General features: G+C 46.2%; 1 protein-coding gene across 3 annotated transcripts in view; it reads right to left on the bottom strand.

The window, feature by feature from the left end:
- The window catches only part of ntn2 (netrin 2), a 48,839-nt gene extending 28,919 nt beyond the window's left edge, over positions 1 to 19,920 (bottom strand). The window contains exons 1-2 of one of the 3 annotated variants that reach the window (XM_034570674.1): positions 19,724 to 19,920; positions 3,114 to 4,376 (exon numbers count right to left, since the gene is read on the bottom strand). In XM_034570674.1, the coding sequence (XP_034426565.1) occupies positions 3,114 to 4,164 (1,051 nt within the window). In that variant the 5' untranslated portion in view covers positions 4,165 to 4,376; positions 19,724 to 19,920. Of the gene's footprint in view, positions 1 to 3,113; positions 4,377 to 17,048; positions 17,608 to 18,705; positions 18,766 to 19,723 lie in introns of those variants that run through there. The other 2 variants (XM_034570675.1, XM_034570673.1) reach the window with 2 other exon arrangements.
- Between the last annotated feature and the right edge of the window lie 345 nt (positions 19,921 to 20,265).

Here is a 20,265-nt window from a genome sequence, read left to right as displayed (position 1 = left end):
TATTCAAACAGCCCCTCGCTGACCCTGCTTTTTTATGCCATGAATGCATAACAGTGTGCCTGGTGCAAAACTGGGAGCAGACCTGGCTTGGTTGGGCCCATTAGCGATGGATGGTGTCTGGCCCTGGGCTCGCAGCGTCCCAGAGCAGCTCTCTGGACTTCCTGCGGCCAAATGAGGGAAAGGAAGGGCTGGAGAATAGAGCAGGCTTGGTTCTGCAGCCAAACGGGACCAAGATGGCTGCAGACACAGCCAAGAGTAGAGTGCTACGATGCCACCATAAATTATCATCTACACTCAGGATGTCACCTTGTCGTTGACTCCGCAAGAGGCCTCTTCGTCTGACACAGTGACTTTGGCAGACTCTATTATGGCATGATATATCGTCTCACATTTTTTAAGTCAACAATGAAGTATTTACATTACTGCCATGCCAGCAGAAAAGCAAATACTCCATCACAAACCTGGAACCAGAATAGCTCTTATCCATCTGTTTCCTCATTGTGTCCTGTTGCTCAAACTCCGGGGCAGATAAATCACAGCTTTTTCCATCATGTCTCCCTCAATGCAAACAGACACGCTCCTTTACGAGGCTGCCCTCTCCGACTACCAGAGCAGGGATTTGTAAACCAATGTCTCGAGGCAGGATTCATAGTGAGGGAGGCGGCAGATGGGCGTGTGTGTGCATGGCTTGTGTCTGGAGACAGCGCGCGAGCTTGCCAAGAGCACAGACAGTAATCTTGGTGTGATACTTGTCAGACATTTAGTGAGAGCCGCGAACAATCAAACCGGCCTGTTAGACACAACGCTCTAGTGATGCAGGGTTAAGCTTTAAAAACGAAAACTGCGGAGAGTGAGAGCAGAAGCTTCCAAAAGTCTTAAAGTGGTGAAATTTGGCTACCAGGCACATCGTTTCTCAAAGACTGACAGACTCAGAGGAGGTGTGTGAAATAATTATTGATTTGGCTCTACGTCTGCCCACTCTGAATTCCTCAGTGCCCACGAACCTTTTTCCCCCCGTCAACTTAACCTCATCGCCGCCCCGCAGAGGATCATGACCTCAGACCAGCCCTCCAATCCAAACACCCTCAGGGCCTCACACAGACTTTAGTGACACCTATGGGAGTCTTCGGCTCTGTAACCTGCCACTTAAACACACTTCCCCAGTCTAAATACTTTGTGCCACGGCGCAGTGGCATGCCTCAGGGCTCGCTTCGCAGCCCGCCGCCATTTGTGCGCCGTGTCAGAAAAGTAAAAGCAATCAACAAGGGGCGGGTGCATTTTAAGAACGTGCTTTAATATACACAGGAGAGGCTTTTTAAAGGCTCTCCTGCTACTTTGAGGATATTTTGGAACCAGTTCTATAAGCCGAACAAGCTGTAAAGAGGTTCTCGTAACATGAAATCTGGGACATCTGGGACTAACTTTTTCGGCCATGTCCGGATGTGTGATCAGGTATAGCGTGCGACTTGCTACAGCCTTTAACGGCCCCTGTATCAACGCTGGGATTAGGTCATCAGAGTTGGCCGGTGCAGCCGGGCCCTTTAGTCCAGAAATCAAGGATAGAAGTGACATATCAATCCCACAGAGGAGAGATCTACGGGAAGCGGGTGTAACGTTTCGGAAACAGCTATGGGACATTAGAAAGGGGGGTGGGGGTGCAAAAGTATGAGAGAGGGTTCACAGGATGATGTTCTCAAAGGTGTATGCGTGTTTTTAAATGTGATGTGAGTGTCATGGACAGGTGAGAAGCCAAAATAAGGTGTTGGCACGGGAGGTGCGGTGAGGGTTCATGGCCTGGTCTGATGTTAGAATGACCTCTGGCTCTGTCACTTGTTGTCCCATTTGAACAGGTCTGGCACCGTACAACACCAAACATGATCTCAGGCCAGCTCACAGGGCAATTACAACATATTTGAAAAAATACACCGTGTTCTCCTCCTGTTATTTCTCTCTGCATGGCTGTAATTTTATTTCATTATGGGGAAAGGTTAAAACGGGGACAGTGGTTACTAATATGGTTTTATTTCCCTGCACGAACAAATTTTTATGACAAGCAAAATTGACCCGAATTAAGTTCCACCTATGTCTATTTATACTAACGGAGAAATCCTGTGAACGTTACCGCCAAGGAAACATACCCACATGTTAGAGAACACATTCCTGCTAAAAAGGCATGACTAACACAGCATGTGTCTAAAACCCTTCTACAGCCATGAAATTAATATATATGCTAAATATCAAATAAAAAACCTGTTATCATAGAAAACTCTAATCCAGTGCAAAGGTAATCCATTTACATTAACAATAATTGCCGCAGAAATTGCTATAATTTTACTTGGCAAGCTTTCAGAGCCCGTCTGGATGACTTTTACAGAGGATGTCTTGAGGTAAAGGCAAACACGGCCAAATAACATTCTTGGATGACTTAGCTGCCGCGGTGTGCCAATGTCTTGAGCTGTTACCATCCACTGTTTGGACTTGTTTGAGAAAATTAGGTTGTTTTTTTCATAAAGATGTCCGCAAAACATGATTTTGTTGAGCGTGGGCCTGTTTCCCTGTAGAGGAACGGTAAATAGAAGAGGCTGATGGGAAATGAAAGGGAGGGACAGGCTTGTTTTTTAAGAGATGTTGCCAAAGTCGCCTGCTCAACCACTACATGCGACCAGAACTCCTCACCTGAATAAGCACGAACCCATCCGTGTTTGTTCTGGCAACTCTATTACTGACCATGACACTCAAATGTCATCTTTAAATTGCTCCATTTCTACCTCCCTCACGCTGTGCCTGTGTGTAGGTGTGTAAATACAATTTGTTGGCTTGACTTCGCAAAACCTCCCTGATTCAGAGGAAGAGGAACAGAAGAGGGAAAGAAAAAGAGCTAAAGAGAGAGCAGGCCTTTTTAATAATGGCCACTGACTTTATTCTAAACCTGTTAAAGGTTATTTCCACAAAGAATAGGTTGGGATTTAGAAGAACAAACTCCATTAATCATTTAGTTTCTGTGATTTGTTAAAACCAACATAACTGTATTCTTGCAGGCAAAGTTAGATCTTCGGTATGTTCCAAACACATGGAAAGAAAATAAATGATGACAGATAGACGGAGAGACTTACGCAGACACTCGTTGGCCTCACGGGCGTTGGCCCTCTGCCACGGCCGGTCGTAGTGAAAGGGTTTGCAGCGGTCACATTCAGGCCCTTCCGTGTTGTGTTTGCAGTCACACACCAGTTTGCCTTCCTTGTCTTTTAGACAACGTGAGGCGTGTCCGTTGCATTTACACCTCCCGCCCACCTGGAAGTCTCCCACTGCATAGAAATAAGTTGGCAGTGTCGATGTCACCGCCATGGGGTCGTCGTCCCTCCCTCCGCTGTTGCTGCCAGCCCCCAGCGCCAGCTCCCGGGGAAGCTGGGGCCGGTTGAAGACCACGCGGATATCGGTGACTGTCACCCAGTCCTGGAGGACCGGGCTGTTGTCAAAGTCTTTACCAGAGGGCCGTCCATCCAGAGTGCTGAAAGCAATGAGTCCACCAGAGAGAGGATAGAGGTCAGTGTGGCCATCTGTGCAGAGAGCCTCCTGCTCGTTCTGCTTGGTAATGGTTGCTTTGTTGGGCCGATTGTACATACGCCGGCACTGGGAGGAGTAGAACTGGTAGGGCATCCAGGTCTTGCCATAGTCCATGCTCTTGTATATGGCCAGGGACTCGGGTCGTGGCGAACAGAACTGCAGGCTGACGTAGGTGATTTCAAACTTTTTCCCCAACGAAAGGGTGAGAGTCACATTGTACGGAGAGGTGTTCAGATTCTCCGACTGCCAGCAGGTGAGGTTGTGTGCTGAGTTGAGGTCGGTGAGGTAGGAGGCCGGGTGGGCACGGCGAGGGTCAGCAGCATCGCAGATTTGACACGTGCGCACAGAGGGTCGATCGTCCCCGCGCTCCACCACGCTACAGGAGCGCGATGAAGGCCGGCCGCAGACGCTGGACACCATCACCTCTTTTCCAAAGGCAGCGTTGATAAACTCGGGGATACAGCGGCGGGCTGCACCTGTGTCGTCGTAGCAAGGGTCTGGAGGGTTTTGCTGCCCGGCGAAGGGATTGGTGGCACTGTGGGTGGAGACTGTGCAGGCCAGGAGGTAGAGGCCCAACAGGCACCTCCAGGGTTCCCTCATCCTGCTCGTGAACTTGCGTCTATGTTTTTGCACCTATGAGTCTTTATGTGTAAAACCCAAGAGTCTATAAGTGCATGTGAGTAAGTGTTGTTGAGCAGATGTGTCTGTGTGTGTGTGACTTTCTCAGACAGTATGTGTGTGTAATTGTGAATCAGTGGAAGAAGAGTGTCCGAGCTCAGCGACCCTCCACTTCAGACTGACCAGAGCTCTTCCTGCAAGAGACAGAAATAAACAGAAAGGTCAATGTCACAGACATATTTTTACCATAATAGGATATAAAATAGAAATGAACTCCACTGTAAATAAAATGGATGTGTACCCTCAAAACCAAATTATATTTGCCCTTATAAAGGAAATTAATTGGATCCTTTGTACTGGATAATAAAGAGAGCCTTCCCAAGGAGACAGTTAGATGGGAGGCCCGAGAGAAAGGATGTGACCATTTAAAGAGAGACATTAGCAGCTGCACCCTGAATTTCAATGCAGGCCTCTCATTCAGGACTTCCATTCAGGTCAAAACTGGCCCAGCCTTGTGGTCATGCTTGAGCAGCAGAAGCAGAAGTCACCCTATAATCCCCGGTGATGCAGCGGAGCAGTGGACCGTGTGTGACCCTGTCAAACCTCTGCTCTAAGAGCTGGTCCTGGAAAAAAAAGGAAACCATTTTTATAGCCGAGGATATAGTTTTGAGCTCTGATATCTGTAGGAATCTGACAGGAAATCAACCACTGAAGCTCTATAGTCACACAGCGCTGACCCCGGAGAAGACAGTGTTGTATCCAGTCACTGAACCAGAAAAGTTGCAAGAAGTGATAGCTTAGATAGAGGATTAAACTCTGTATTAAAAGAACTGAGCCTATGAGACTCCATTCAAGCCTTTTTAAATCTCTAGGTCGAGATAGGTACCTGGATGACATCATTGATACGCACACAGCAAGACGAGGGGCCTCCCGGTCCCAAAGAGAGAAAGACTGAGGGGCGCGGCGAGAGAATGCTTCAGGGCAAAGAAAAAACACTGAGAAAGAGATGTCGACGGCTTGAGGCTTTTCCTTCAGTAATCCCCCTTTTACATCCCTGGGTGTCAAATGAGCCCCCGTCTCAAAACAGACAGCTTTGGGCTTGAGAAGGTACCCCAACCCTCTCTGCGAGGTATTTATTAAATGACAATGAATCACACCCACCTCCTCCCTACCCTCGCTCTCCTCCTCATACCGCAGCATCCCTCTTCCTCTTGGTAGAACAAAAGGCCGCCTCTGTATCCACTTCAGTCGAGCGGGGCAGGCAGACAGACAGATTTAAGGGGAGTCAGAATAACAAAAAGTTTCGTTCTTTTCTTGTGTGAGGGGTCCAAAGCTAGCAAACCCTCAGAAAAGAGCGTAGCGGTCTGGTAAATAGGAGCGCGCTCGTCTGTGCTCAAGTGCTTAAACCGAGCCATTTGGCGTCTTAAGAGCAGATAGGGTGCTAAAGGCAAAGAGTGTGAGGGAATTACACCGAGCACAAAGACAGTGAGGAAGCAACTGCCTCTTAGAAATCAGGTATCTGGATTTTACTTTAGTATTTATTTTTCGGTTTACTTTTACTCCCTATATTTTAACACACATATCTGTATTTTCTACTTCTTACAATACAACAGGCTTTCCTTTTTATGCATTTGAGGGAAATTGTCAGGTTTGGGGGTCTTTTGCCTCATTGAGCGCCACATTCCCAACATCAAGACAGATTTCAACCTATATGGATGGGACAACAACACAGAAGAGACGATTCCTTGTAGTATGTTCTATCAGTGCATATCTCGCAACACAGACATAACATGGTGTAAGAGACGTATCGAGACGAAACAGAGAGAGGGAGACTTAACTGCGAAGATGAGGTGTGGAACAAATGTTTGTAACAACATGGAAGAAAGTGAAGAATCAGGCCACATCGCTACATCGACAACGAAGCAGAGCAACAAAACATTCTCCATCCCTGACCTTATAATTCAATCAATATATTGTATAATATTTTCTTGCTTTAACCCCTGTTTTAAGTATCGTTGAGAGTTGTGTGAGGTAAATAGTCTTCAAAATATATATTTGTTACATGAGCTTGTAGTTCTACTTCTGTGAGTATCTGTACTTGACTAAAGAATGTGTGCACTTTTGCCCCCTCTGAAATTCTCCCAATTTCTATGAGCAACGCATGAATAAAAATCTATTTTCAGACTTATTTTCTGCTAAATTTGAACTACACTTGGAATAAAAGACTAATAAAATAATCCAATAAAACGTTCCTGTTGTGCCGAGCCCTAAAGTAGCCACTAAAATAAATTTAAAGACCTGAGCATGAAAAAAATTTTTTAAACCCTGCCGTTACAAAATTCAACATATGAAAAATAGATCGCAGGGAATGGGCCTGCTCATAAATGAATGGAGAGAGAGTGGGCTTTGCCAGGACGGATAAGGACACTGATCAATGACATGTGTCTGAGGACGAGGAGGTTAAAGTGGGCACGCTGGCGGGAGTTCATCAGCCAAGGCACTCCATCAAAAGGCTGGCCGTGGTAAATCTGGCGGGCCCGACACCCACTGAGACACACGGAGAGGCGGCTGATAGAATTAGCAACTCATTAGCATCCCGGCCCAGCTTCTATCAGCGGCAAAAAAAGAGGGACGGTGGGGAGGCTCTGAGAGAGAAGGGCTGGTGGTGGAGAGGAGCAGGAAGAAGGGATTGGAACTATGACAGGTGAGGGAGCAGAGAGAAAGAAAACAGATGGAAAGAGGGAATTTTGACGGACGTGTTGTTGAGGGAGTGAGAGGAAGTTGCAAAATGAAGCAGGACAGACACAAGCGACAAGAAGAGGTAAGAAGGAGACGAGGGACATATGAGGGGGGAGAGAAAACAGTGAGGGGCGCGACAGTGATTAAGCAGAGATGACTCTCGGGAGGGCGAGCGAGGACAGAGATGAATGGGAGCAGTAGGAGAGAGAGGGGAAAGTGACAGAGATGGAGGAAGGAGGTTTTCGGGAAGGACATAAAAAATGAGAGAGGGAGAGATGGAGGGAGAAACAGAGGGGAGACAGATTAAGGTGGCGGACTGCAGCGGTCTGTGTCTGGACTGCGGATGACTAAATATGGTGCGGCCCGTGTGCTGCCGGGCCTGCTGGGAGATTCTTCCCGGCTCTGGTGCTGTCAGGCGCGTCTGGCAGATGAGCGCGTAGGTTAAACAGAGAGAGAACAGTGACAAGGCTGTTTAATTCCACTCCGTGTGCCCTCTGAAATAGATGTCGGCCTGTGTTAACAATTCTCAGAGACAGTCCAACAACTCTGTGCTGCCGCGGGGAAACCTGTTCTTTATTAAATCCTTATAAGACTTATTCTATATCGCCATTAAAAGTGCAAACTGTGAGCCAGTCCCACACAGTCTCTCTGAATCTATAAGCTCTGCCAGGATGTCAGCACAGCAGTGTAGCTGGCTGACCTTTGCAATACGAAGAATCTGTTTCAGCATTAAAATTCTCTGTTTTCAGAATTGACAGTGTGTTTAACAAGCCACAAGTTCCCCTAAGTGGAGGCAGACATTGTCTTTCATTAAATGTGGTTGAAGTAGCAGCAGCTGCAGGCCCATGTCTCTGTGTCGCTGCAGAAGAAGACAGTGAGTACGGGCGCAGAAACGCTGGGCTGCAGTTGCGACATCTCCAGGAATCTAGCGTGGAGAGGTTGAAGCTTTTCAGAAAACAAATGTATTTATATTCCTGATGTAACCAAACGTTTAGTTTTTCCATAAAACCATTGTTTGACATTTTGGGAAATACACTTTCTGGCCAAGAGTTAGATGAGAAGATCAATACAACTCTGTAATTACGAAGCTACGATGACCAGTTTGGCTTCGTAAGACGGCTGGAAAAAAGGGAAACAGCTTTGGCGCTATTCAAATGCAACAAATTCCACCAGTAACTCGGTCCTCAGCAGAGCACATACCTCCACCAAGGCCCAACAGTCCCCTTAAATTCAATCAAGCTGCACCAAATTGCACACACTCATAAAGATCAGTTCCCTAAGTATGCCTGCTTTTCTTTTCATCAAGATCCATGAATTATTCCCTGGAAAATCAGATAAACTGTCATAAAACACTTTATATCACAATTTCAAAAAGAAAGTAATACAAATTCACGGATCCGCCCCCGGATTCAGATCCACACCAAAATTTAAGGGATTCTTACCAGACTCATATATCATCCTTCCACTAAGTTTCATGGTAATCCGTACATATTTATGTAATCTTGCAATTTACATATCAACACTTTATTTCTGTTTTATTAATGTCAAACAAAAGAATATGTGTAAAGTGTAAAGATGACAAGTTTTCATCACTGGTAGGCCAGTTTTGCTAACCAGCTAATTTACCACGCAGACGTTAGTGGTATCGATCTTCATGGCATGAAAATGATTAACTATTCCATTCACACGTTAAGCATTAAATCATTATACCAGCTTCTAATCGGAGTTTTGATTTTCAATAATTTTATCCTTTGATCACTGACTTAGACTTCAAAGTTCGATTTGGCCTAGGCACACAAACCTACCAGCATCTGCAATATAAAAGACAAACTGTTCCTGAGGCAGCTGAGCCATTTCCGAGTGACAAAGTGCAGTGACAAATACAAACTGCATGGCCAATTCGTCACTGCATCATTCCTCTTTGGATTAATGGCAAGGAAAATGTACTTGTGTGGAACGTGCTACTGCAGTGTTAAATAATTTGTCCATTAGTATTATGGGCACTTTGAACAAATGGATGAAAAACGATGGGGCTTTTAGAGTGGAAGCCCCCCCCTGCATAAGAAGTTGCACTTGGCCACAAAGACGACTCAGGCCATTTGGCAATTGGAACAGATTCAATGGTTTTAATCAAGCAGTGACAGCCCAATTAGAGAAGGTAGATGATGGAGGGCAAAAGGAAGGTAAATTAGATTAAAAAGAGGTGTGTGAGTAAGAGATGGAGCGAAAGAGAGAGGGAGGAAGACAGGCAGAGAGAGAAAGGGAAAGACAGGAAGGGGAAGACGACAGGGTGGTCCGGTGGCTTCAGCGGAGACATTCCGGGGAACGTTTTTTCAGCTTCTCCCTGTCACCGGGAGATCATCTCATGTTGAGCTGTCTCTCTTTCAAGCGTGGGCGCCTCTGTCAGAGTTCACAGATTAGGAAAACAGAAGTTGCTGAGAGGCTTTATTTGGCTTGGGTGTAGAGGAGGGCGCCGGGGGAGGTGAGGATAGGAGAGGGACAGCTGAGCCACTTTGTATCCCAAGTGGGAGCCTTTCAAGCTGCCTCGGAGAGTTGGCGTGGTGGCCCCACTCAGGCTGGGAGTCAATGGAGGTCCTCGGGGTTGCTTCTCTCGGATGACAGCAAGCTGAGGCCCCAACTGGTGCCCTGCTGTCCCTTCAGCCTGCTGTACAGTAATCCCTGGTGGGGTTATTAGTGGCTGCCCAGAACCATGGAGGACTTTTTAATAGGCTAACAACAGGGCCACCTCCATTCTCATTAACATCACGGAAAGATTCATTGTGTGAAAATAAAAGAACAGCGAGAGCAGCGACAAAGTCAGAAAGAGCCCTGTGCACAGATTGCACGTGGTCTGATGCAACTGAGGAGACTATCATATCACTTGTTCTTTTCAGGATTCATATTTAGAGTTTTTTGATACCAAGATGACAGAGAGTGGATAAAAAAGCTTCTTGAGCCCTGGTCGATATCTTAACATTTAACTTGTGGCCCCAGATCTACATGAAATTAATTTGTGCATCATTACAAAGATATAAAACAAATATAACTGGTAAAACCTGAATATTTGAGTAAGTTAAATACCAATTAATTGACTATGAAAGACAAATTGGTTCAGCACAAATCAGTTCCTTACAATCTCTACCCCCCCCCCCCCCCACACACGCACACACACACACACTTGGGTAAATAAACCTGTCCAGATGAATCAGCTTGACTGACAGGCCTCATGTAACAGGGGTCGGATATTGGTGGTCTGAATTCCACTTGGTGATGGCTGTCTCCGCAGCGGTGACGACGATCCTGCTGTTTGCATAAGGGCGTGCATGTGTGTATGTGTGTGTGTGGGTGGGTGGTGTGTTTGGGGAGCACCTCACCGACATTCATTAGGGAGTGAAGAGGAGGAGGAGGAGGAGGAGGGGAGGAGGGCCGAGGGCAGGAGGGGGTCAACTCTCACAGCTGAGGGCGTCATTAGCAGGAGGATCACTGACAAATTTTTAAATCCCTCTTATGTCTGCCGAGAAGCTCTGTGTGCGTCTCTGGAGAGTTTTAATCTGGAAAAATCCACTTTTTTGCTCAAGTGTCATTCCAATTCGTCACGGCACTGTTGCAACCAGAGCAAACTGCGACACCTGAACTAGTTGCCACGAAAGCAATATCAAACACCGCAGGTTCAGACGTGACTGATATCAGAAAACATATAAATGAAACAGGGACTGCCTCCTTTTCCATCTGTGCAGCTGACAGCGAGAGGCACTGAACGCCCAGCAGAGGAATGCAGCAGCTTCTGTGGCCCAGCCCACACGGCTGGACCGGAGTCCGACAGCGGTTCTTTACATCAACAGAACCCGATCCGGGACCAAGCAGGAGGAGAGAAGTCAGGCAGCACGAGGTGGGATACGGGGTCAGGCACGGTTCTCACAGATTCACAGACAGGAAGTTGTGCTAAGCTACAAATCTTCAGATTTATAGAAATGTACATATTAGCAGAAAAGCAAGGGGGGGAAATGCTGAGGGGACGAGTTGTGGTGTGTTTTTCTGTTGATGAAGAGCTCTGTGAGATCCGTGTGTGTTTGGTGAGAAAATGTGAGGAAGTTCTGGGCAGCGGTGACTCACTGGACTCTGGGTTAAACAGGGTTAATTGGTGAGAAACGGATCAGGCGAAAATACATTTATGAGAAGAGCTCTTTGTTTCAGTTTTACACGGATTCTCTGTCCCAAAACAGCAATGTTGCTGTAAACTACAGTTGATTATTATGTTTCCAGTAAAAGTGAACACTAAGATAAATGGAGACAGTGTTGAGGCTGATTCCCGCTAAAGTAAATACAAAAAAACGATGAACACTGCAGCAATGAGGTGATTGAACTTCAAATTGTATATTTAAAATCTGACTTTCACTAAGACTGTTATACATTTCTTTTAGGTATTTAATATAAAAATGTATCACCCCCACCGAAAGAGGTTTTGTTTATTAGCATTCGTTTGTTAGTTAGTTGGAAGGGTAACGCAAAAGCTACTGGACAGATTTCCTCGAAACTTGGTGGAAGAATGTGATATGGGTCAGGGAAGAAAGTTTTGTTGGATCTTTTTTAAACATTTTCATTGATTTCTCAGGGGACAAATCATTGAGCTCGATTAGTGTGTGCAATTTGGTGGAGCTCCAAATTAAAATCCAACTTCGCGGAGGTATGCGGCAGTCTAGTTTTCATTTATAAAATAATGAGTTCTAAGAATCAGGGACAAAATAAAAACTTAAATAAAGTGCAGTAGGGTTTGCAACTGTGTAATAGGGCCTTTGTACAAGATGAACCAGAAGAAGATGAATGAGACATTAATATTTGGGTATCTCTGAAAATAAACGAGAGCCACAGTGTGCTACAGAACAGTGGCATCTTCGTTTAAAATCAAAACAAGGGGTTTAAAACTACTACTCAAGTCGCACAGGGCTTCAGCCCCGAATATAAATATTTCACAAATGAAAAATGTTGCAGTGAACTCGAGCGAGGACCAAGTTGTACTTTGACTCGAATTTTTAACTGACAGAGCGATGGAGTTGGGAGGGAGGGGGGGGGGGGGGGGGGGGGGGGGGCAACGGCTCCAAAAATAAATTTACTGCCTCCCATGTCAAGCTGTGATCTGTTTTCAAATACAAGAAATATTTCCCCTACATGTGCTGTCAAGATGCGCCTGAGAAAGCGATGACACCCACAGCCCTGCAACGCCGGATTCTTTCCCAAAGCCTGTTACTGGATGAAGGCCATGCGGCGGGGGTTACAGAGATGATAAAGACATGCGAGAAAACGCTGAGAGTTTAAAGTTCCCAGAGTGCACTCGTTTCAGCGTATGTGGGTGGACTGAGGGCTCCTTGATTGAACATTTCCCATGGACCTGAGCATAACCCTGACCACAGCTCTGCAGCAGTGTGGTTGGACAGCGGCGGTCGGGGTGAGGCGGGCGAGGTGTTCCTGGATATGAGCGGAAGTAGCTCGTTTGGAGGGATGGAAGGGTTTAAAGAGAGGAGAGGTGAGCACTCCTTCAAAGCCCTTTGAAGGCTGGCTGCGGTAGGCAGAGCCGCGGTTTTCCCAAAAAGCCCCCCTAACAGGAAAACAGTTTTTTTTTTCCATTGCACAAGAGAAAACTCTACCCCACAGCCAAAAGCAAGGACCTGCTTTGAACTCACAGGGGGAAAAGAAAAAAACCCAAAAATAATTTTATTAAGTGCTTGGAATACTCGCACGGTTGCGTACATTACACTTAAACACACACGTTGCTGACAGACAAACACATGTTGGATTTACAATATGTGCCCTCCCTCACATGAAGACGAGTTGTAAAAGATGCCAGAGCTCGTGACTCATCAGACTACTCCCTTTCTCTTCTTCCTGCTCACTCTCCTCCTTGCTCCCCTCCTCTCATTCTCTCTCAACACCAATGTTAACGCGCAACAGGTGACCTTTGCCTAGAGGTCGGAGGTCAATGGTCTCCCAGTGAAAAGGGGAAAGAAGTTAGAGGTCCGTCGTTTGGTTTGACAGACGTTAAAACAACAAGACCCCCGAATTTAACAGCAGATGTATTATTTGTCCCTCTGGAACACACAAGCAACCGATAGTTCTGATGTGACGCCTTTAATCAGCAGGTCGACATCCTTTGTCTGTGCCTTAAAAACCATATAAAGTGTCGATGTGTTTTATGAAAAAAGAAAACTTATGGTTAAGGTTTGGTTAGGTTTAGGCATTAAATCAACTTTTAGGGTTTGATCACAGTTTGGGTTAAAATAAGCACTTTGTCAGGTCGTCATCATGGTTACAATCATAAACATGTGGTTAAGGTTAAAGGGCGCGATTGTCGTCATTCTCTTTTTAAATGCCGACTGTTGGTTAGAAATGAGAAGCAAACTGCAGTCTCCCAGGTTAAAGCGATCCTGCACACTTATATTTGATGGAACTGCTGGTTTTGAGATCACATTTATAACCAAGATTCTTCATTTATGACTCGTAACGCCACCTTGTGTTTCAAACCATTTGGACCTTGCAGGGCCCAATGTTTACATATCAACTGTTTGGGACGTCTCTATGTCATGAAAAAGGTGGGCGACCCCCCCGACCCCCCGCCACCAGCGACTGCTCGTGAGTGGGAATCTCATTTTCAAATCTATGCTGAAACTAAACCCCTAAACCACCACATCGTCCTTTTGGACCGCTGGCTGAGGCAGCTGCCTGTGTCAGCGGCTCTAACAGCTCGGGACCACAGCTCTCCTCAGACACGGTGCGGCCCTGAAGTCTCAGCTCCAGCCGCCCGTGCCAGCGGTTCAAACGGCTCAGGACGGCCGTGGTCTTGGCCGTCTGGAAACTCCGGAGATGAGAAGCCTCTACTTCATTCAACGTCTCTGTTGCATACGTGTGTGTGTGTGCTGCTACTGGAGTCGAGACAACCTAAATAACTTAGCTCTGGTATGTCTTATCCCCACCTCGAGTTTTCCGGGTGAAGCACTTGCACAAAAACTTAAGGGTGAAGTTAAAGTCCAAAGTTTTATGGACCCATCCCTCACACAGACCACCTAACTCGTACAATGTCCCTCTATTACAACACCGCCTTACTATGTCCTTTGCTGGCCAGTAAACATATAGAACCCTTGCTGACACAACTGACATGGTCATTTTTTGACACACTCCTCTTCAGTTTTCCCTGAGTGCTCACATTCTATCATATGGTCCACGAAATGAACAGATGAGCTTGCAGCCAACATGGTTGTCATAGCGCTGGTAAAGCCTTCCATGCATCCAGTCATATGACAATACGTGAAACAACAGACAGAAAGTGACTAAATGAAGCATCGCGTTAGTTCATGCAGGACATGGAGTCATGTGCTCAGCTGACATAAGCTGTCGGCTACTAACACTCACCAATCACAGCCCATTCTCTCAACAATGCGGTCCCTTTAAATACGACCTCCTTCTCACTGATTCTTCTACACTGCCACTCAATCCCTGCTGCCGGCAACTTGCCGCCACCACCCCAGCCTCCACCTTTTAGCACTGAGTCCAAACATGGCTGTGGTTAATGTTCTTCATCTTGAACAAATGTATCTTGCCTGCTACGCCCACTGGGGGGTTTTGCATGTGTTCCCGGTTTTATCTAAGCATGCTGCGTGGCTAATCCAGGGAACATTCAAAGAATGGAGCCATAACTGTATTCCCATTGGTGCAATAAATGACTGAAATGTGGTTCTTTTGTAGAAATGATCTGTTAGCTCATCATGCCTGAGAGCTCTGAGGTCCCCACCAACACTAAAGGACATCAGCTACTAGCATCCAGATCAGCAAGGTATAGTGATGGGTACAGGCGGACCTCACACACACACGCACACACACATCCTTCTGCATCTGGAGGAAATGTGTGCTGCAGGCCTAGCAGGGTGCAGGGAGATGCAGGATGAAGCATGTGAATCTTTGGCCCTGGATCCCCTCCCCACAGTGAGAGACATCTTGGGTGTCACACCGACGAATGACAGGTATTTTAACAGGAAAGGTGAACACACACACACACGCAATTTTTCACTCAACAAGAAAAAACACGGCTACTTAGCGGAAAGAAATGTCCACGTCCTTCCCTCTAAGGTGGAGACAATGAATGTGTGAATGTGTTATGTGGGTACTTTATCACACCGCTTCAATCTCCACTTCTAAGTAGAAATTCATGTCAGGGATGGGACTGATCCAGGACGGAAATAAAAACATAGAACCTCAAGAAATCACACACCATTATAGTGGATGCCAGAGCCTGATATGGTCAAACAGCTGTGTTATGAGAAGTGATCATTCTGGTATTTGAGTTCTGCGGATGCTTCAGAGTCATGGATGAGCTGCGTTCGGTTCCTAATTGGCTTTGATCAAAATGACAAAAGCTTGACTCAAGGAGGGGATGGATGGTTACACCCAACGAAAACAGAGCACAAGGGACGGACAGAAAGATCTAACGTTACTTTTCCCCGTCAAACTCTTGAAGCCGTAGAAGAAAAATATATTAGATGTGTTGACTTTACTCGCGTAGGTGGACGGAGCCAAGAGTCCCGAGGAACCCTGCTTTTCAAAGCCGATGAAAATGATCTGCCGATATGTTTCTGCAGCTTTCCTCCATCTCCATGCACCTTTCCTGTGGGGTTCAGAAATACCACGTACGAGCACACACACACACACACACACACACACACACACACACACACACACACACACACACACACACACACACACACACACACACACACACACACACACACACACACACACACACACACACACACACACACACACACACAGCCGGGAGTGAAAAAAGAATCTGCACTATGTTGCTTTGGATTACACATCATGTGCCTTCAGCAGCTCCTGGCTCTACCTCCCTCGCTCTGTTACTCGTGGAAGCAGGGTGTGATGCAATTAAATAATGATGATTAATTTGCACAAACAGGGAAGCTGGTGGCTGCGCTCCAGATGAGCAGCACCTCGCTCCAGTGGACACACACACTCGACTCAAACATGTCTCACAGTCTCTCTGACCTCGGTGAGGACTCGGAGGCCTTCTCCTGCTGCACTGATTCCAGTCACTTGTGTTGAGAGTGAGAAGTAGGTCAAGTGGCTGACACTGTTTCAGTGCAATAGGGGCATACTCTAAGTCTATTGAAGCAGTTAAGATAAGGAATCTGTGTGGGACTCTCGCTTCGACTCCCAGGCTTGTTGCTGCTTGAGAACCAGGGAGTAGATGATCTCACAGAGGGTGCAGCTCATTATTTTAGTCTTATTATTTCCTGTTGCACCTTGTCCACAATGGATTTCAGGGTCAAATCAAACCTTTAAATACTTAACTCCCCAATAAATCAGAGACGAAACAGCTGTAATTTTGCTTTTTCTCCTTCAACCTGCTATACTATACAGAAACAAACGTCTCTTTCACGTTTCTTTTTGACTTTGCATGGTGCTTTATGTCAAAGTTATTGAGGGTCATTGTCAACAGACAAAAATATGCCAATTAGATTTTTTTTATTTTTTATTTCAGTTTGCATGTGGTGGCATCAAAGCAAAAAAGGAAAATATTAGAAGTGACAAACGCATTGGGAGACTTGGCGAGGGCAGCGCCGAGGAAGACGGGAACCGAGAGGCGCGCTGCTTGCTTTGGCATCCACACTTGGCTCCGAGTCCAAGTCGCTATTACAGCTCACTGGCTGCGTATAGCCCACCTCTTGTACCTCGTATTAAATCCTAGGCGCGGGCTGTTTTTCTTGCTTTTTAATGCTGCGACCCACGGGCCAGTTGTAAATCGAGGAGGCTGACACCTGTCTGTGGTGTCCGCAGCTCTGATCCGATCCTGCGCGTCCCGGTGCTTCAGCGAGCCAAAACACCCACTTAGCCGAGAGTCACACGAACCCAGCCTCTTAATAAAGTAATGATAGTCATTGACCTCATTTAAAACAAGTGGCAGGTAATGGACAGCCCAGCAGAACGAGCGCCGCGAGTCACTTACTTTCGCGTCCAAGGAAAGAAGTCGTGCGTAAAAATCGAAATCTGCTCTCCACAAACACACGAACGTGCTGGTCGTGCAATAAAGAGGCTCAGTGACCCGCAAATTATAAACTTACCCCAGTGTCAAGTGACTGTCGCCGCAGTTTCCGAGTATTAAATTGACGTCCCTTGAGACTGAGAGATCCACACCAATTAGTCTTCAGGTTGTCTTCCGTCAGAAATCAGCCTTGTCCGGACGCAAAAGTCTCGTCTCTCACACTCGCCTCGTTGGAAAATTCAAAGATGAGGAAAAAAACGCCTGTCACATAGTTTTTTTAAAAAAGAGTAGGGGGACACCGAGAGGAGAGGTGAACCAACATGCGGCCATCCGCGCACAAAGCTGAAAACCAACTGAAACCCCGTCCTGCACATCCATAGGTTGTGGAGCGAGCCCGGGGTAGGCTACTCCCCATTAAAATGAAACCCAGATTTCCCCAGCCATGTGTGTGCGAGAGAGAGAGAGAGAGCGAGAGAGAGAGAGAGAGAGAGAGAGAGAGAGAGAGAGAGAGAGAGAGAGAGAAGGGGGGGGGGGGGGGTAGGTGGGGGTCTAAATAATCCCAAAACCAGCCGTGTTTTCTTAACCTACGTTTCATTTGGTGATGCGCAAAATCGAGTTGTGCCACAATGACGCGCAGACGAAAACAAGCAGCTCGATCACCACCGCACCAACTCGCTTCTAGAGAGATTTTTGTTTCCCCCCTCAAACAACACAACTGGTCTCACTTTTACAACAGATACCTCCGCAGCTTTTACGCACTGATTGTTACTGTGCTTGCCTGGCTCTGAAGTGCCCCGTGGCTCGCTGTGTTCACAGGCAGACATATGGAGGTCGTAATGAGAACACAACGCTGAACCTGTTGAGGCAGAGTGGGGGCCTAGCGGGGCCCACGGTGTAATAACTTATTAATCCTAATAATAGACCAACACATGTGGGCTTTATTAGTGTGTGTACGCCGTGTGCGTCATGACACGGAACATGTGAACGTTTAGATGGGTTTATCGATTAGTAATGATAGAAGTAGCATCAAATTAAATATAACATGGTGTGTGTGAGTGTGTGTGTGTGTGTGAAGAGAGAGAGAGAGAGGGAGAAGCTCGTTTTGGCACAGTAAATGTTGCGCCTTCGGCCATGACAGCAGCACATTAACTCATTAACTGATTTCATATGGCTTTGTTCCGTTCTCGTAGTGTGAGTGTGTTTGTTACAGAGCTACAGCTAAATGTGGTTTGTCACGACGAGTGTTCGCAGTTTTCCATATGAGAGGAGGGAGAGTGTGCGTAAAAGCGCTCTGGAGAGGCCCCGTGCTTTATAGGGACTTTAGAAGTGAAACATCTCATTCAACAGTGCTGGATAATATTAAGATGGACGTGTATCTACACAAAGCGGTTATGATAATGAGAGGTGACTTACGTTAGAGGCCTTAACGTGCCTTTTGGGTTGACTGTCACATATTGTCTCAGCCAATCACATCTGAGCACCCGGAGCTACTTGTTTTTGCAAATGCAGAAAAACACATGTTACACTTGTAAAGATCAGCGCAGCAGAACCGCGAGGACGGCCACAACCCGTTTTATAATTTATAGGCGACAGGCCGCGTGTAGCTGTGTGTGTTATTGCAGGTGCAGCCCAGTGCCCACTGGCGGGTCATTAACTCGAGCATCACGGCCGATCAAAAAAATCCCGAGCACCTCCTGGCTCCGCAATAAGCTGATCAACATTCCTGCTGTACTTACTGTGCCATCCACTGGGGGGGACAGCACAGCCCGGACCGGCCCGGCCCGGCCCGGCTGGACCCGGGACCGAGCTGCGCTTTTGTGTCTTTATTCTTATAAATAATCTCAAGCAAAGACCATTAAAACATGAAGTCAAACCCACGGATAAGTGAAAAATAATTCGCATTGACCCCAATTCCATATGTGCGCATGCGTGCATGTGTGACACCTATATGAGGATACACCTGCAGCCAATTGTCGACTAATGGCCGACGGGGAGCAGAATGGGACAAAATGAAAACGACCTGTAAATACTTCGTTGATAATAAAAGCATTTAAACACAAAAAAAAAGGAAAACGGATCGTTCATCAGAAACTTGGCAAAAATCAAGACAAAGTGGTCATGCATTTATGAAAAATAATTCCATCATTATTTTATTCATCATTTAAACTTCCAATAGATGCACATTTATCTCATATCTTAATTGCTTTAGTCTATTATTTGTATAAACCCATTTCTTCTAAATTATTTTCTGGTGTCAGTAAGAACCTTATTTACCTGCTTACAAGAAGTGCACATACATTTTATAATTTATATTCTTATAAATAGATTCTTTATTATTCTGTTCTTGTTTTATCTATTTGTTTTTGTCCATTTCCCCTGTTCTTTACTGTTATTCTCCTTTCTTTAATTTTCTGAAAGTGTAGACGCACTTGTTTTTTGGATCAGTCTCTTCCTTGTTTCCAGTTTGGTCCAACAGAGTTTCCTGGAAATGGACATGATATTGTAAATCTTAAAGTGGTTAAGAGGACAACAAACTGTCAGCTTGAACCTGCAGCTGCATGCTGTTGCTTACACAGTCCCAGTGGCAGCAGACAGTAGCTCATTATTTCCAGGGAAGGCCAATACTGACGCATTTATGTGAAATAAAGAAACCCCTCATCTAGATTATGTCCAATTACAAGAGGGAGAGATTAGAGTGCGTAAAAGACAGAAGGAAAGAAAGAAAGCAAGACTAACACCCGGCACCACACTCACTTGCTGTCAGATGGGATTCAGGCCTTTCCTCGGGCTTTTGGAGCTGTTGCACTTGGATCAGTGTGTTGATGTTGTCTGCGGAACAAGTCTCACGGCCCGGGGCCTCTCTGCGCTGGGTTCCCTGTGGCGGACACCCCGGAGAACATGTCAGCCTCCGGCTTTTTCCTCGCTTCATTTTTTGGCACCCCCGCCGCCGGACGCACGGAGAGATGCGTACCTTGTGCAGAGGAAATCCCACACCTGTTTTTTTAATAGGGGGATAGTGCCCTCTTGTGGTGGAATAGCGGTAAAGCTCAGTCAGACTCATAACCTTGGATCCACCCTTCTTCTTCACTGTTCCTCCAAACGTCCTGGTCCTGTTTGATCCAGCAGACACAGTAGAGCCACTGCACTAAAAGCACCTCAATTCTCCATGTTGTTAGTTACACCTGTGTAACTACTCAAGATTTAATACAATTTAATAAAATTATAGCTGAAACTCCTGCACAGGGTTATTTTCTATTTTAAAAAAAGCAAACAAACACTATAAAAATAAACTAACT

Source organism: Hippoglossus hippoglossus, chromosome 19, assembly GCF_009819705.1.
Source record: "Hippoglossus hippoglossus isolate fHipHip1 chromosome 19, fHipHip1.pri, whole genome shotgun sequence".
Lineage (NCBI taxonomy): Eukaryota > Metazoa > Chordata > Actinopteri > Pleuronectiformes > Pleuronectidae > Hippoglossus > Hippoglossus hippoglossus.
The sequence above is the reverse complement of the archived record's forward strand: the minus strand, read 5'-3'. Positions and strand labels throughout refer to the sequence as shown.